This window comes from Perna viridis, chromosome 10 (assembly GCF_037379345.1).
Source record: "Perna viridis isolate PV_CMFRI_1.1 ecotype Kerala chromosome 10, ASM3737934v1, whole genome shotgun sequence".
Classification (NCBI taxonomy): Eukaryota; Metazoa; Mollusca; class Bivalvia; order Mytilida; family Mytilidae; genus Perna; species Perna viridis.
In genome coordinates, this window is record NC_142454.1 from 31,381,952 (window position 1) to 31,400,344 (window position 18,393).

The 18,393-nt window shown below is 34.2% G+C and overlaps 3 protein-coding genes and 1 pseudogene across 3 annotated transcripts; all 4 read right to left on the reverse strand.

Moving 5' to 3' along the window:
• Nucleotides 1-63: 63 nt before the first annotated feature.
• On the reverse strand, nucleotides 64-4,070 carry LOC148605384 (uncharacterized). Its single transcript, XM_088550896.1, has 2 exons — nucleotides 2,344-4,070; nucleotides 64-1,473 (listed from the first exon to the last, which is right to left on the reverse strand). The coding sequence occupies exon 1, from the start codon at nucleotides 4,053-4,055 to the stop codon at nucleotides 2,379-2,381; it is 1,677 nt and encodes a 558-aa protein (XP_088407022.1). The 5' UTR covers nucleotides 4,056-4,070; the 3' UTR covers nucleotides 64-1,473; nucleotides 2,344-2,378.
• LOC148605385 (tRNA (carboxymethyluridine(34)-5-O)-methyltransferase ALKBH8-like) lies at nucleotides 64-16,706 on the reverse strand. Its single transcript, XM_088550897.1, has 5 exons — nucleotides 16,669-16,706; nucleotides 9,218-9,463; nucleotides 8,267-8,489; nucleotides 7,564-7,713; nucleotides 64-1,471 (listed from the first exon to the last, which is right to left on the reverse strand). The coding sequence occupies exons 2-5, from the start codon at nucleotides 9,394-9,396 to the stop codon at nucleotides 1,463-1,465; spliced, it is 561 nt and encodes a 186-aa protein (XP_088407023.1). The 5' UTR covers nucleotides 9,397-9,463; nucleotides 16,669-16,706; the 3' UTR covers nucleotides 64-1,462.
• On the reverse strand, nucleotides 6,604-7,158 carry LOC148605386 (uncharacterized; annotated as a pseudogene).
• Nucleotides 14,930-16,606, reverse strand: LOC148605387 (medium-chain acyl-CoA ligase ACSF2, mitochondrial-like). Its single transcript, XM_088547582.1, has 2 exons — nucleotides 15,880-16,606; nucleotides 14,930-15,693 (listed from the first exon to the last, which is right to left on the reverse strand). Exons 1-2 carry the CDS (start codon nucleotides 16,604-16,606, stop codon nucleotides 14,930-14,932), a joined length of 1,491 nt encoding a protein of 496 aa, XP_088403708.1.
• Nucleotides 16,707-18,393: the final 1,687 nt, after the last annotated feature.

Here is an 18,393-nt window from a genome sequence, read left to right on the forward strand (position 1 = left end):
ATTTATAATATAACACAGTGTGGTACGGACCTATCCTAAAATGGATTTAGTCACAAGAACAGACTGGTTTAATTTTCTTTAATTGTTCTTTATTACATTTTATTCAATTAAACTGTTTAATTGATAGATTTCACTCTCAATAACACATTGAACTTTCCCAAACATCATTTCAATCACCAAGTTACCATTGCCACTTTATCCTCCCATTTGGGTCAAATGGTATACTGTTGTATCAGTATTGGTTTTACAGTGTAATAAAGGGAACCAAGATTCTAGTGGAAATCACAAGAATGTAATCTAGGCACATGGGCTTGCTCCCACTATCAAATATCCAGCCTTACTAGTATATAACCTACAAAAGGATGATACCAGATTTGGTGGTGCCTCGCTTCAACTCAATTTTATTTTTTCAGATAAAACCGAATGTATCACTATTTACTGCTCAGCAATCACTTGACTATTGATGACTGTAATGAGAAAAAAACAGATGTCACCATCAAACAATCCTAATTAAATCAGCACAATGATTTGAACATTCAAACTCTGCAATCGCTTGGACCGAAAGTGAAACGCATTTTTTTCGGATTTTTTCACTAAGCTATTCAGAAACCGTTGCGTTTTGCAAAGGGCTTAAATTTGTACATTACTTGCGTCATACAAATTGAAAGGATATACTCCCAGATGGTATTCCACTAAGGAAAATTAATTATCATTGGTGATGCAAATAAAACTTCTGGAAACGCTTACCTACCGGTGTACCTGATCCATGCGACAAGTTTTTTAGAGTTACTCATTTTACTTTCATGTTTCTTTGTACGTATTATTTAGGCTACTTTATAATTTTGTTGCGTGTGTCTGTTTACCCTTTCTCGTATTTGTCCTGGGTTACATTTTTTTTATTTCCGCTAGAATCTTGGTTACTCTTCAACATATATGCAGTTAATTGCAATATCAACTAAAAAACGAGATATCATCATACAAAGAATATCCTGTCTGACATTGTAACAGTTGCCCCTTTCCAACATAGAATAACCTTTATCTGAAATAAAAATGTATCATCTTCAAAGGACTAGGCCAAAATAGCAGCATGGAGAGTGTTTCTAAAGCAGCAGGTGCTGCTAATCCTTCTGAAGCATCTGAGTTCAACCCCTATTTTTATTGATTTTGTGCTGTTCGTTTTTCTGTCTTTTATGTTACTGTAAATGTACTAATTTTCGCAGTAGTTAATTTTTGCGGATTTTGTCAAATTAAAAATTTCACGAGTATCAATTATCACAGTTTCTAAAAAAAAGATAAGCGTTATATTGTGTTAAAAAAATCCATTCCCCGGGTACTAATTTTCGCGGTTTTCTATCCATCGCGAAAATTGATACATTTACAGTATGCGATTTTTTTATTTGTCATATGCTCCTTTAGCGTCCCTGACTTTTTTCTCCTCATTTGCACCGTAGTTATTTCTTCTTCATTCTTTCTGTAAGAGAAAAAACTGTTTTGAAATTGCAACTTGACTACCTTTACCATGAAAATATTACAAAATGCAAAGTAAGCTTGTGTTTTACAAAAGAAAATGCAAGCATTAATTCCCGGAATTTTGACAAAACTTTGTATGAATTTTGATCATAATACAAATGTAACAAATGAAAGTTGAATGGTAAAAACGGTCCAATGTTTGAGTTTAAAGGTAATTGGGTTTTTTATGCTATTTAAGGAGGTAGACTTGGGGTAAGGGAAATAACTCTTTAAATCAGTGATATGTTTGTATCATATTCAATTTCACCAAAGACTTTCAAGCTTTCCTTTGAGACAGAATGAAATCAGTCCGAGTTGCTTTGATGATAATAATAGAATGGCGTAAATTGGTGAATACAAACGTTCCACTGATTTGTAAGATTTGTGACCCTAAGCCTAGGTCTACCTCCTTAAATGCTGTTCACCTTACGGCCATCCGAGGGAAAATTTTTATGACGTCCTTGAAAACTGTAAAAAAAAAAAGCAAGATATGACACCGATTTTATTGTTATAAGTTTCTAATGATCATAATAATCATTTTGCACAATGAACACAAAGTAGTCTTATATTGTAATATTGCCAGTGTGTTTTATGACTGCTTTTGGTACTTGCGATTTCCCCCAAAAAATATAAAAAGAAATTCCAGGACCCTATCCACTTTGTGGTCAGTTATTAAAGAGAAATTTAGAAGGGGGCGAAAACAAAGAGTGCTCCGATAATTCGTGGTCGTTCATGATCAGCTATTGACAAAGAAACACAAGTGTATACAATTGAACAAATGAATTTTGAGATTTTGATGTGAAAATGAAGTTCAACACAAAATATTTGTCTCAGCCATTACTTTCATGCATGCATATTTAGTCCTGTGTTTATTTAAGATTGTGTTTGATTTGCTCGTAAAGGTCACGTTTCTGTATTTTGCCGGAAGTTGTCCGTGGAAATGACTCAACAAATACGTGAAAATCTGGTATGAAAATATCCATCTCCAATGTATCTGGTTTCGCAATAGTGTTGTCGCGTAAAATTGAACTGATTTCATCCCATGATGCCGTCGAACCTCCGTCCCTTATGATACAAGCGCAGGACTTTTGATAAACTGTTTCTTCGGGTATGGGAATAATAGCGGCTGCTTTGACTTCTTTGTGTTGCATCAACAGGCTTTCAATGGGACCTGGTGAAAACCAACGTCCAATGGCATTACTTATCAGCTCAGTTTTTCGTCCAAGGACAACGAGATCTCCGTTTTGAGTAACATAGCCTGTATCCTGAGTATCATACCACCCAGAAGTACTAATCACCAGCGCTGTCTGTTTCGGCTGGTTCAAATATCCCTGAAATCTTGTACGTGGGCGGGCATATATGTGTCCTACAACCTCACGGGGCACTATTCTCTTGTGTTCGTTTACAACCTTAATTTCGACCCCAGGGACAGGTGGTCCGCAGTTAAAGTCAATCACGTCCATGGAAGATAATTCGACTTTCATTGCCATATATATCAGTTCCGTGCATCCATAACCAATGCAAAGTTTATCGGTGATAGTTCCGATACTGTTTCCGACGAACTTCTGTATCGGGTGTCCAGAAACAAGTATGCCCTTCAGAGGTTCGATACTTTTCGAGACAGACTGAAGTTCTATCATATTGTATAGGCAATATGCTAATATAAATGCATGTGTACATTTTTCTTTTTTAATGACTTCCAGAAATGTTTTTGATATTTTCTGAACGCGACCTACAGCCATGAAGTTTTCAAGTGTAACATAAGTACATCCGGTGACTAAAAATCCATGTATATACCCGCCAGCCCAAGCAAAGAGACCAGGACTGAAAAACACATCGTCTTCGTGAAGGTCAACTACTTCGTACACACCGCGAGTTCCTTGCAAAAGTCCGGAATGAGTCCACTGGGCAAGTTTTGGAAGACCAGTTGTGCCAGAAGTTTGGAAAATAAGGCAAACTGCGTCTGGATCAATTACAGGCAGCTTAACATCATTCGATCCAGCATTTATCACGTGAGATACCGTAAACGGGAAGTTCTCGTGGGAAGTTGTCGTAATAACATACTCGAGCTCCTCAATAGATGATGAGATTTGCTGAACCTTGCCATGATCGTCCGTGTAACCGACCAATCGTTTTACAACACTTAATTGTTTTGAGGCTTCTTTTCCATCAAATATAAGTGCTTTGCATCTGCCAGATTTTTCAATAGAATACTTCACATCTTCCCCATCATTTTGTCCGAAGGTCAAACCCATTGAAACACAGCCAGCAAAATATATACCAAAATGGCACACAGCCCAGTCACAAGTATTTGACAAACCAAGTCCAACAACATCGCCAGGTTTCAGCCCGACAGACACTAGTCCTTTAGCAAATTTCACAGACTGGTCATAAAGTTGCTGGAAAGTCAATGCAGTCCGTTCATCACCACAATAAAAAACGAACGCCTCTCTGTCTTTAAACCTTTGTGTAAACTTTCTGAGTCGGTCTGGAATCGATTCGTAAGTAAGTTTTTTGTTCATCGGTGTATGCAAGTAAGAATCCATACCTCTTAGGCAGAGAAAAGGGACTGATTTATTTATCGACACAAAACAACTGATATCACCAGTGAAATATTACCTTTGTGTAGATAAAATAGTCTTCGCATTACACATCCGGGGTTTGTGAACAAATAAGAGAGTTTAATATCTACAACTTACTCTATTTGGTGTGTTTACCTTTAAAAATCGGTCATTATTTAAAATTATTTCAATGAATTTTGTGTCTTTGCCCGATAACTATTTGAAAAGATGAAATGCACGGTCCTAGCAAAAACTGATATTCATCAGTGGCGAAAACAGAGTTTTAGGTAAGTGGGGGCCCCAAAAAAATTCTTGACAGGATCACCGATGAGCATCCCCCACAAGAAAATGTTGAAAATTTAATACTCAAATCATGCGTTTTGAGGGTGTCTTGAACAATTTTTAAAACTTGCAATTTTTTAAAGGAAGCAGTGCCCACCTGGACACGTCACTGTTAATTAGTTAAATAATCTGTATTCACTCGCTGTAGATGTTTTACGGCTAGAATAATTCCCATGGTGACTATTGGGCTAGAAGCAAATGATAAAAATGCACACTTCCAATATCCAACGAAGACACTCTAGATTGTTAGTTATTTTAAAAATAAAAATGTCAAATTAATTATCATTAATGTTTATGTATTACATTGAAGTGTTCCATTGAAGTGTTTCATTTTTGGCCTAGAGTTAATCAGTTTGTTATTACTCTTCGTATGTCAGTGAAACAAATCAAACTGTTTGGATAATACCTGAAGATATTTAGGCACTGATCATTTTATTAGCAAGAATGGGGGATTTTTAAAAATAAAATACGAGTAAGTTGATTAAATATTTTAGCCCCCAACCCACCAAAAAAACTTTTACACAGCCATGAACCAAAAAAATATATCCAACATTTTTTTTCCATTGCTTTGAAATGAAAAATAACATTAAAAAATTGGACTTGTGTAGAAAAAAAACTCACTAAACAAATATCTCAGGCCCCTCGAAGAGTGAGTTCTGTGCATAAAGGTTGTAGGGTATAATTAGATTTTTGCTTTTTTTATTATTATTATTTGCTTGTTTAGGTTTTAATTTTCTTTTACTTATGTACATATTTACAAAAAAGCATATTTTTTTTATATACATAAGTGTCAGTATCCCTAAGAATCAGGCAGGGGTGCAACAAGGTATGAAAAACCCAATCATTTTGAAAGTGTAATTTGATTATTTGCATCATCAGAATCAAGGAACACAGACAAGATTTTCCATATCATGCTGGACCATTGAGTTTACTTTTATATGCTGGTTTCATAATAATGACTTCTTGATATGATATGATATTCATTGCATTTAGTGCATTCTTCCCTAACTTTTTTTTCTAGTCATTGTTATATCTTGATTCTTCAATGGTTCCTTGTCAGCAAACATTGTGCCATAAAATTTTCCTCCAAAACTAAATTCATGCTCCGAACAGCATATGATATTCAAAATTCATTCTAGACACTGCAGCCAGCTCTCTTAGAAAATGCAAGGATCTTGCAAAGATGGGAAAATTTAATGATTTTACACTTGCGTTATCCGATTGACAAATGACGTATAATCTGAATTACACCCCCAGAATTTTGAAAGGCCTGTCTGCAGCGGTTGGTAGGAGAGGAAACGAACGTGTGCTGCTATGTGGAGCTTTGGTTAAATGCTCATTCACTGGAGAACCCTGTTATTGATCTTAAAAGTGACCAAGACATACTGTAAAAGCATTTATGTTTGTTGTGTACTAATTTTCGGAGTGGACAGAAATGTGCAAAAAGTAGTAACAGCAAAATTGATTTTTAGGCTTACACTTTTTTGATACCGCAAAAATTGAAATTGATAACTGCGAATATTTTCAATTGACAGAATCTAGGAAAATAAGCCACTACGAAAATTAATAAGTTAACAGTATTAGGAAACAATTTCGTTTCAAAAGGAGTAAATTTCATTTTCATGTCTTTTTTTTCATCTTTGTACTATTCTGCCACACTTATACAGATTTTAATGTGTTCGTTCACAAATGCAACAGCTCATAGGTTGGCACTTCACTCCACCTAGACATGGAAACATTAATCTTACTCATAGCCAAATAGTCATCTGAAATATTCATTTCTGTGCATTTCAATGAAATTATAACTCATTTTACCATAATGATATAGGTACAAATAGCTAAATTATACAGTCAAGTGGTCGGTTATTTCATGCCATTTTTTTATGTACTGCTTATAAATTCCTTCTGAGACTGACACTTAATATCGTTACTTTTTACAACATGCAAATAATCTTTCATTGAAAACCCATAAATTGTATAGAATATGGCTACACTAACATGGAACATGCAATTTCACAAAATCTTAACAATCTTTAAACATTAATTGATATGAATTCCTTGGGGTCAGAAAAAAAAAGCAAGCAAACAAAAGAACAAGTGTCAAGGACAGACAAAAAATAACTATGGATCCAAACTACATTTATAAGAAATAAAATATTCCAAAAGTCAGTTGCTTTAAAATATTTATTCATCATTTTTTTTCAAGTATCATAGCCCAATTTCCTTGATCATAGTAACTCTCAATAATCTGGCATCCTCCAACTCTTAAGCACATATCCTCTAATTCTCCTTTCTTGAATACATGATAATACCTATGAAAACTTGTAGTTTTGTTATCATTATTTTTCTTTTCCCAAGGAACCAGCAGATCTTGCTGCTGGAAATGTGTTCTGTTCTTGTGTACTGCCAAACAGCAACATGAAGACTCATTTCTTGCTGCTTTGTCTGCAGGTACTCTATTTTCCACAATATCTCCACACTGTTCATTGTTTTCTTGCAGCTTTGTCTCTTTGAATGTCTTAGTACAGACATCAACAGAGTTTTCAATTGAACTATTAGAGTCTCTATTGCATTTACAAGTATATGTATATGAGTTATTGCCCTTCGAATCTCCAATGGAAACTTCATGTTTAGTTAATTTACTATCCTTCAAATATTTATATTTGACCTTCTGAAGTTCTACAATAGGTATATACACATTTTTCAAAGCTTGAATATTATTGGTTTAATACTTTTTGAGTTCAGATTAAAAAAGGATGTACCTCCTAAGACTTAAAGAGGGACAGACAGACAGTCAAGCATTTACTGGACCTGATTTCACTTTTGGGGACACAGGTAGAAAAGTACACCCAAAAAGCATAGGGACTATTTATGGTAACAATAATTCTTAATTTCTTATATATATAAAAAAAAGATTTTCTTATTCAATTGTAAAACCTACTGCAAAGCAGCAGAACAAAAATATTGTGCAGAGTCTTATCTGTCGAAAAATCAGAACTAAAGTAATAAGCGGAGAAAAATTGAGAATCAGAGATATAAATTGGTCTTACATGTGTAAACATACTTTGCATATCAGAACCCAAAAGGATTTTGGTATAGCCTTACACGTGTAAACATATGATAATCAGAAATGTTTTTAGTAAAGCCTTACTTGTGTAGACATGTGATGAATCACAGCAATACATATACAAATATCAAGGGAAGCAGAACGTAAAGGAATGTTTAAGACATCTCCCACGTACACCTCATGTGATCTCTGATGGCAAATATCTGATAGATTGAAACTCCTATCAGAGCCTACCTGAAATTAAAAAACAATGTTGTATAGAAAGTAAGGACTTGTCCAATGTTCCATGTGTAAAAAGTTTTCATAATTCACACCGTGAAATAAATTTGTAAACTTCACATTCAGACGTGTGACAACACTAATATTATGATGAAAACGGCAATTAATTTTGAAGAAACTCGATATAATAAATAGGATAATCAATTGGTAATCATGAATAACAAAAGTACAATTACTTGTGCCAAGACTTAACTCATACATGGAACAATTTACACCTCCTCGTCCTATCTAGGCATTCTTCGGCAACTGTGATCAAATTTTGGTGACTCACTCTTTCCAATTACTTATCCTATTATAATATCACCTTACATCCAAAAATGACTTTAAATCTATTTCATTTCTGAATAAACAGTGAATGTATGTGTACAATCAATGACAGAAAGAATACTTTGAGCAATGAAATTTTCACTTATCGTGAAAAAAATATGATACAACAATGTTGTGCATATGATTTTATATTCTAATTGTGCTGCATTGCCTTCAATATTTTGCAGATATAAGTAAGTACCTCAAAAATAAATTTGTTCAGCCCTAGATATTTCCCATTTCCACATCCAATATCTGCTAAAATTGAACCAACTGGCAAATCTTTGATAAACTGAGCTATTCTTGGCCAGGGTGTGTGCCTTGTACCACTGAAATGGTCAGCTATCTCCTCATAAACCTGTTGAACATGGCTGTTTTCTAATTTCTCTGCTTCTTTGTCTGATTTAGGAAGCAAAACATTCACACTGAAAAGAAACAAGAGGCTGACAGTTAGAGCAAACTGAATTTTCTCACTTTGAAATTAGAACTGAGAATCATTACCTGGAGGTAATATTGAGTGTTCTAGTGATGATACATGAACATTCCCAAATACATGGAAAAGAAGTCTTAAAACAAACTTTTTGTCAAAGATGCTGGTGAATTTTGGGGCTTCCTAATTTCTATTGATAATGAAATTAAAATAAATCTTGATAACATTTTATCCAGTCAAAAAATACACACGTTGTGACAGTCATAACTCAAACATGAGAACAGTGAAAAATCCTCTTTACAAATGACCATAATGGCCTTTTAAATGCAATAAAAAAAAACTTGACCCTTATTTTTGACCAATGAATCAACATACCAAAATTTGAAATGAATCTTTTTTATTAAACAGACAATAATCAAAGTCCTTTCTTTTGCAACAAAAATAGCCACCATTAAAAAAACGAGATATTTGTAAAAATCAAACTTGACATTTTTGTCACATAAAACAACAACCCCTATTTGAAAAGAAATGGTCCAATATTTTTCTATTTATTGCATGGGCAAGGGTCAAGGTTCCTTTCTGTCATAGATATATGTATCGGCTATATTGTTTTTCCATCTGTCTCTGTTTCCTTGCTTCTTCTACATACAGTAACTCGATTTTCGAGTTTTAAAAATCCTTCTACCTATATTAGCATTACGTAATACATGTATGTACACTTACTCAGAGCTTTGAAATGGAACAGTTCTACCAATTCTATCCCTAGGGGGAATTATTTTCCTAAAAGTGAAAGAAATTCTCATCTCTCTTGTGGATAAATCTAGTCCATTATCAGTTGATATGATGTCTGACTTCCTGGGAGTAATAGCATGACTCCAGAGGTAACGGGATTCTCCTTTCATAATCAACAGACTACATCTTGGAAGAAGGGCAGATAGTTGTCTCCCATTAGGATGACTGAATTACAACCTAAAACAAATAGCAATACAATATAACCTGCATAAACCAAACCACTTTTGTACTTAACAATTGGTTAGGTTTAGACAGGTTTTTGGTTTACTAAGGTTCAAAATACATTTAAGTTGATGTAAGAGGACTTTTAAAAGTGTTTGGTTTAGACAGGGTTTTGAATTATTCAGGTTCAGTTTAGACAGATTTCAGTGTACATGTATAGTAAACCAAGTTTTTCATGTGACAAACAAAATGCATGGGGAGGAACAGTCAGCAGAAGTCTGACCTTGTACAATTCGGGCAAGTATGAATAATTTATTCAAGCTCAACTATGAATTTTAATTAGAAATAAATGTATGCAACTGCACTGGTATCTGAAACAGAATGAATGTGAAAATTTTGGTATTGAACATATTTATCTTTAAAGATCCATTACCACATACTTAAATACACAATTATATTTAACATGTCAAAGAACACTCGAGAACTCTCTTTCTTTTTTTGTGTGAAAATCTCAAACTTTTTGACATCATTATAGACCAATTTCAAAATTCTGAATTGAACTTCTTGGTGATTCGGCATATCAAAGAGTAAAAAAAGCTTGTTTGAAACTGAAATTAAATGATGTTTAATATTGACCGCAGTTTAGACCAGCTAAAAAATTCTGCCTGAACTCAAAAACAGACAAAATATCTGAAATTTGATAAAGAATTGCAGTTTGGGATTTTCAAGGAAGAAAGAAAAAAATTCGAATTCAGACCAAAAAAGGTGCGCTCCATGGAATTTTCAAGCTTTCTTTATTGCCTAAACCAATCAAACATTGTGATGTCATCATAATATTGGTCTAATAGTAAAAACAAACTTCAACTTTTACCATATCAGTCAAGGTTATGTCAGTCTGAATATAGTGAGAGATAATTAATAATTCTTTATCTAAGAATCAGGCAAAATGTGTATAAGGTGTGGCACAGGAAGAAAAAACATGGACATTCTATGGCCTTATCCAAGTATTTATACATCATAACCTCCAAAAGTAACCATCAAATTGTTTGTAAAGTTTGCCATTTTAAGATGTTGATAAGTCAAATTCAGTTGAAATTAACTATGGAAAAATGGCAGGAAAAATTCCCATTTTTTTTCTTACGTGTGTACATAAGAAGTAAAAAATATCTACTTCACAAGTGCTTCAGGATACATTTAAATCATGCTTTGGTTGTTTTCAAGATGAGATGTATTGAATATATTTGAGGCAAAAAAGACCAAATTGAAATCCAATGCCTGATTCTTGCACAGAATGGTACTTATGTTATGTACCTGAGACACCAAACTTAAAGACATTAATCCATCTTCAAAGGCTGCTGGGGTGTCAACATGTGGAGGTATTCCTGTCAACAAACCATAAAAATAGGACATTAAGGAGGTAGACCTAGGGAAGGGACATAACTCTTGCAAATCATTGGAATGTTTGCATTCAGCATTTTACATCAATCCCATATAAGCATCAAAGTAACTTTGACTGATTTCATTCTGTTTCAAATAAAAGCTTGAGAGGCTTTATTGAAATTTTTACCCATTCCAATACAGTTCGTTAAAAAATGTTATATGTAAAATGTGTATATATAGCAGAAGAACGAAAAGGGATCTTTTTAAAATGAGGACAAGATAATAATTTGTATAAACAAACAGGCCCCTCCCCAACAACTGAATGTATATCACAAATTGTCAAATTATATAAACAAAATTATTCGCTAGTATAGGTGTCCTTGATATGAATTATAGTGACAGAGAATGATTTGGCTAGAATGCTAAAGAAGCATTTATTCATAGCTGCGTGTATAATAGGTAATATTTGAGCTTTTTGATGTCATTTAATCAATATTAATCAACATACATCTATAACGAGAACATATATGGTGAATTTGTCAAATAAACAACAACCCCACTGGAAATGTCAGTCACAGACCATCCATTGCTCTTCAAAAAACGACAAAGGAACCCTCACTCCACAGGGCAGGCTGCAGCTGGCCCTATAACATCATTACTTATAGGTAATGAAAACCCATCCCTTTCATCGTAAGTTTTAGTATATAGTTTACCATAATTGATATGAATACTAAGATCAAGAAAGGGGCATTCTTTATTATTAATATTAGTTTTATTTAAAAACAGTTTTACAGGACACATATCTTTAGTATAAATATTTAAGTCATCGTTGTCTGCTGTAAGCATATCAACAGAAATTCAATTAACGTGGTTCTTTATGCTTTTCGTTACTAAAAAATGGTCTACAGGAATTCGAATAAATACATACTAAATGACCGTTTGATAAGATATGTGCGTTTTTATTTCATGTGATTATGTGGAAGTGTAGTGTGTAAATTGAAAAATCAAAACTTTGAACAGATTCGAATGCTCCCACACCATCATGTAATTTATCATGCACTGCGAGCGAGGTTTTAACACTCCAAAAATAGTTAATTCCACTATTTTTCTTTTGTAGAATGTCAGTATAAAATTGACGTTAAACAATGTATATTTTCTTTGATATTGTATCATTGGCCTCCAATCATTTGCTTTCAGTTATATTTCAAATAAAAGATATATGACATGAGAATCCATTTGAAACTAACATGCACTTTGCCTATATAATAGACAAAGAGAAGTTTGAGGCTACACTCAGGCTACACTACATTCAGAACAGAGACGGCGCCCTATATAGGCAAACTCTGCAACGTATCAAAAAAAGGTGAAAAATGGCACTGAAGTAGAGAGTAAGTTTAATAAAAGAAGCCGTACTACGCTTTGACTTGAGAAGAAAACTTTTCACTAAGAAATGGATGGGAAGTACAGTGAACATTTATAATATAACACAGTGTGGTACGGACCTATCCTAAATGGATTTAGTCACAAGAACAGACTGGTTTAATTTTCTTTAATTGTTCTTTATTACATTTTATTTAATTAAACTGTTTAATTGATAGATTTCACTCTCAATAACACATTGAACTTTACCATCATTTCAATTACCCAATTACCATTGCCTCTTTATCCTCCCATTGCGTCAAATGGTATACTGTTGCATCAGTAATGGTTTAACAGTGTAATCAAGGGAACCGAGATTCTAGTGGAAATCACAAGAATGTAATCTAGGCACATGGGCTTGCTCCCACTATCAAATATCCAGCCTTACTAGTATATAACCTACAAAAGGATGATACCAGATATGGGGGTGCCTCGCTTCAACTCAATTTTATTTTTTTCAGATAAAACCGAATGTATCACTATTTACTGCTCAGCAATCACTTGACTAATGATGACTGTAATGAAAAAACAGGTGTCACCATCAAACACTCCTAATTAAATCAGCACAATGATTTGAACATTCAAACTCTATGTTTCTACAATCGCTTGGACCGAAAGTGAAACGCATTTTTTCTGATTTTTCACTAAGCTTTCAGAAAGAGTAATCAAGGGAACCATGGTTATAGTGGTAATCAAAAGAATTTAATCCAGGGACAAAGACCAGACATGGAAAACAGACATACACAACAAAGAACATAAAGTAACTAAAATCGTACATACAAAGTAACAAAAGTAAATGAGCAACTCGGACTCCACTAAAAACTGGGAGCATAGACCAGGTGCACCGGTAGGATAAGCGTCTTCTGCTTTTCTAGAAACACCCGCCGAGTTGCTCATAAAAAGTCAAGTCCGGGGTAGATAAACGAGGAAAAGAAAACTTTGCGTTTTGCAAAGGGCTTAAATTTGTACTTAACCTGCGTCATATAAATTGAAAGTATATACTCCCAGAAGGTATTGCACTAAGGAAAATGAATTATCATTGGTGATGCAAATAAAACTTCTAGAAACGCTTACCTACCGGTGTACCTGATCTATGCGACAAGTTTTTAGACCGAGTAGCTCATTTACTTATGTTTCTTTGTACGTATTATTTAGGCTACTTTATAATTTTGTTGCGTGTGTCTGCTTACCCTTTCTCGTATTTGTCCTGGGTTACATTTTTTTTATTTCCGCTAGAATCTTGGTTACTCTTCAACATATATGCAGTTAATTGCAATATCAACTAAAAAACGAGATATCATCATACAAAGAATATCCTGTCTGACATTGTAACAGTTGCCCCTTTCCAACATAAAATAACCTTTATCTGAAATAAAAAATTATCATTTTCAAAGGACTAGGGCAAAACATTAGCAGTGGTTCTAAAGCATCTGAGTTCAACCCCTATTTTTATTGGTTTTGTGCTGTTCGTTTTTCTGTCTTTTATGTTACTGTAAACGTACTAATTTCGCAGTAGTTAATTTTTGCGGATTCTGTCAAATTAAAAATTTCACGAGTATCAATTATCACAGTTTCTAAAAAAAAGATAAGCGTTATATTGTGTTAAAAAAATCTATTCCCCGGGTACTACTTTTCGCGGTTTTCTATCCATCGCGAAAATTGATACATTTACAGTATGCGATTTTTTTTATTTGTCTTATGCTCCTTTAGCGTCCCTGACTTTGCTTTTTTTTCTCCTCATTTGCACCGTAGTTATTTCTTCTTCATTGTTTCTCTAAAAGGAAAAACTGTTTCGAAATTGCATCTTGACTACCTTAACCATGAAAATATTACAAAATGCAAAGTAAGCTTGTGTTTTACAAAAGAAAATGCAAGCATTAATTCCCGGAATTTTGACAAAACTTTGTATGAATTTTGATCATAATACAAATGAAACAAATGAAAGTTGAATGGTAAAAACGGTCCAATGTTTGAGCTTAAAGGTAATTGGGTTTTTACGCTGTTTAAGGAGGTAGACTTGGGGTAAGGGAAATAACTCTTTAAATCAGTGACATGTTTGTATCATATTCAATTTCACCAAAGACTTTCAAGCTTTCCTTTGAGACAGAATGAAATCAGTCCGAGTTACTTTGATGGTAATAATAGAATGGTGTAAAGTGGTGAATACAAACGTTCGACTGATTTGTAAGAGTTGTGACCCTAAACCTAGGTCTACCTCTTAAATGCTGTTCACTTTACGGCCATCCGAGGGGAAATTTTTATGGCGTCCTTGAAAACTGTAACAAAAAGCAAGATATGACACCGATTTTATTGTTATAACTTTCTAATGACTACACAATGAACACAAAATAGTCTTATATTGTAATATTGCCCGTGTGTTTTATGACTGCTTTTGGTACTTACGATTTCCCCCAAAAAATATAAAAAGAAATTCCAGGACCCTAGCCGTTTTGTGGTCAGTTATTGAAAGAGAAATTTAAAAAGGGGGCGAAAACAAAGAGTGCCCCGATAATTCGTGGTCGTTCATGATCAGCTATTGACAAAGAAACACAAGTGTATACAATTGAACAAATGAATTTTGAGATTTTGATGTGAAAATGAAGTTTGTTCATTATAAGCAAACTTCAACACAAAATATTTGTCTCAGCCATTACTTTCATGCATGCATATTTAGTCCTGTGTTTATTTAAGATTGTGTTTGATTTGCTCGTAAAGATCACGTTTCTGTATTTTGCCGGAAGCTGTCCGTGGAAATGACTTAACAAATACGTGAAAATCTGGTATGAAAAGATCCATCTCCAATGTATCTGGTTTTGCAATAGTGTTGTCGCGTAAAATTGAACTGATTTCATCCCATGATGCCGTCGAACCTTCGTCCCGTATGATACAAGCACAGGACTTTTGATAAACTGTTTCATCGGGTATGGGGATAATAGCGGCTGCTTTGACTTCTTTGTGTTGCATCAGCAGGCTTTCAATGGGACCTGGTGACAACCAACGTCCAATGGCATTACTTATCAACTCAGTGTTTCGTCCAAGGACAACGAGATCTCCGTTTTGAGTAACATAGCCTGTATCCTGAGTATCATACCACCCAGAAGTACTAATCACCAGCGCTGTCTGTTTCGGCTGGTTCAAATATCCCTGAAATCTTGTACGTGGGCGGGCATATATGTGTCCTACAACCTCACGGGGCACTATTCTTTTGTGTTCGTTTACAACCTTAATTTCGACCCCAGGGATAGGTGGTCCGCAGTTAAGGTCAATCACGTCCATGGAAGATAATTCGACTTTCATTGCCATATACATCATTTCCGTGCATCCATAACCAATGCAAAGTTTTTCGGTGATAGTTCCGATACTGTTTCCGACGGACTTCTGTATCGGGTGTCCAGAAACAAGTATGCCCTTCAGAGGTTCGATACTTTTCGAGACAGACTGAAGTTCTATCATATTGTACAGGCAATATGCTAATATAAATGCATGTGTACATTTTTCTTTTTTAATGACTTCCAGAAATGTTTTTGATATTTTCTGAACGTGACCTATAGCCATGAAGTTTTCAAGTGTAACATAAGTACATCCGGTGACTAAAAATCCATGTATATAAGCGCCAGCCCAAGCAAAGAGACCAGGACTGAAAAACACATCGTCTTCCTGAAGGTCAACTACTTCGTACACACCGCGAGTTCCTTGCAAAAGTCCGGAATGAGTCCACTGGGCAAGTTTTGGTAGACCAGTTGTGCCAGAAGTTTGGAAAATAAGGCAAACTGCGTCTGGATCAATTACAGGCAGCTTAACATCATTCGATCCAGCATTTATCACGTGAGATACCGTAAACGGGAAGTTCTCGTGGGAAGTTGTCGTAATAACATACTCGAGCTCCTCAATAGATGATGAGGTTTGCTGAACCTTGCCATGATCGTCCGTGTAACCGACCAATCGTTTTACAACACTTAATTGTTTTGAAGCTTCTTTTCCATCAAATATAAGTGCTTTGCATCTGCCAGATTTTTCAATAGAATACTTCACATCTTCCCCATCATTTTGTCCGAAGGTCAAACCCATTGAAACACAGCCAGCAAAATATATACCAAAATGGCACACTGCCCAGTCACAGGTATTTGACAAACCAAGTCCAACAATATCGCCAGGTTTCAGCCCGACAGACACTAGTCCTTTAGCAAATTTCACAGACTGGTCATAAAGTTGCTGGAAAGTCAATGCAGTCCGTTCATCACCACAATAAAAAACGAACGCCTCTCTGTCTTTAAACCTTTGTGTAAACTTGCTGAGTCGGTCTGGAATCGATTCGTAAGTAAGTTTTTTGTTCATCGGTGTATGTAAGTAAGAATCCATACCTCAAAAGAACTGATTTATTTATCGACACAAAACATCTGATATCACCATTAAAATATTACCTTTGTGTAGATAAAATAGTCTTCGCATTACACATCCGGGGTTTGTGAACAAATAAGAGAGTTTAAAATCTAGAACTTACTCTATTTAGTGTGTTTACCTTTAAAAATCGGTCATTATTTAAAATTATTTCAATGAATTAAGTGTCTTTGTCCGATAACCATTTGAAAAGATTTCCTGATTACAAAAATACATAATCATTAAGTAGCAGTTTTCATAAAACCAAGACATGCAAGAGACGATTCATACATTAAACAAAACCCCAAATTTACTTTAATTTTTTATTCAAAACAAGTCTTGGCTTGTCATGTATTTGATGCAGTTATCTGGATTGTGCATGAAACCCGGGATATGAAAGAGTTTTCGTTCTTGTTTTACTTGACTGAAGTGACACGTGAATGCATGATGTTCTCCGTAATAAGTTATGTGTATTCATAATGTTTGATATGACATTAGCTTGCAAATCAGTCTGCTTTAAACTTAAACAGTTATTCGTACTTTGAGTGAATTAATACAAGTCATACAAACCTGTCAAAGACTAAAGATTTAACAGAAATATATTGTATTACCGAGACGATGAATTACCAAACGAGCCTGTTTTTAATCAAATTGCAAAATTGAATACTTTACACAATTAGTTTTAAAGATTAAAATATGTAACCTTAATTGATTTTTCTTTTTTTTTTACCTCTTTTCTATATAAAGAGCAGAAAAATGAAGAAGGATCTATTTTTAAAACAAGATATCAATGGTGATTAAAAAATGATCTGTAACAAAAAATAATAACCCGTTTTCCTTAATCAGGTTAATAAGAAGGATCTATAGATAAACAAAATTAAAGTTTGCATCTTTACAGTTGTGATACCTAGAGTTATAAACAGCTTAATTAAAGACAAATCCTAATGTTTAGACCTACTCATAATACGTTTTGATATTTTGTCGATATACTGAAAAAAATATCTCCTTTAAATGTATGTATAAATAAAAATACAGCCACCAACCTATTTAAAGAATTATGGCGTCATCTTTATCATCTTATTTTAATCTGCAAAAAAAGCTAGTTTGCCCTGTATATGTTAAAAGAAAATGTTGAAAATTTAACACTCAAATCCTGCGTTTTGAGGGTATCTTGAACAATGTTTAAAACTTGGAATTTTCTAAGGGGAGCCGGGCCCACCTGGACACGTCACTGTTAATTAGTTAAATAATCTGTATTCACTCACTGTAGATGTTTTATGGCTAGAATAACTCCCATGGTGACTATTGGGCTAGAAGCAAATGATAAAAATGCACACTTCCAATATCCAACGAAGACGCTCTAGATTGTTAGTTAGTTTAAGATAACGTTAAATTTATGACAAAATAAAAATGTCAAATTAATTATCATTAATGTTTATGTGTTACATTGAAGTGTTTTTTTTTTTTGTTTTGTTTTTTTTTTTTTTTGTTGCAATGAAGAATATTTTTTTAAATGTTGAGGGTGGCAATGTGTGTTGTTCGGAGAATAAATTCAAAAAGAAACAGAATTTGTCATAAAAAAATGAGGATGGAGTTTACGCCGTTATACTAAACATAAAAAATAAGATATAGTGTCAGTTTTGTTTATTGTGAGAAAATTACACTCTTATCTATGGCATAACCGAGGAATGATCGAAACCATCCCAATGCATTTTTTAATCCAGATATTGTCTATTTTACATGTTTTATGGCTATTTTCATTATGAGTG

What these genes read in the sequence shown, in the direction of transcription:
- LOC148605384 (XM_088550896.1), bottom strand. Translation starts at nt 4,055, where the DNA reads ATGGATTCTTACTTGCATACACCGATGAACAAAAAACTTACTTACGAA.
- LOC148605385 (XM_088550897.1), bottom strand. Translation starts at nt 9,396, where the DNA reads ATGAAAGGAGAATCCCGTTACCTCTGGAGTCATGCTATTACTCCCAGG. An exon ending in GTTCCATTTCAAAGCTCTGA is followed by an intron (nt 8,490 to 9,217) that starts GTAAGTGTACAT and finishes GTTTCTTTTCAG; the next exon opens with TGTGAATGTTTTGCTTCCTA. An exon ending in TGAACAAATTTATTTTTGAG is followed by an intron (nt 7,714 to 8,266) that starts GTACTTACTTAT and finishes TTTTAATTTCAG; the next exon opens with GTAGGCTCTGATAGGAGTTT.
- LOC148605387 (XM_088547582.1), bottom strand. Translation starts at nt 16,606, where the DNA reads ATGGATTCTTACTTACATACACCGATGAACAAAAAACTTACTTACGAA. An exon ending in CGATGTGTTTTTCAGTCCTG is followed by an intron (nt 15,694 to 15,879) that starts GTCTCTTTGCTT and finishes ACAATATGATAG; the next exon opens with AACTTCAGTCTGTCTCGAAA.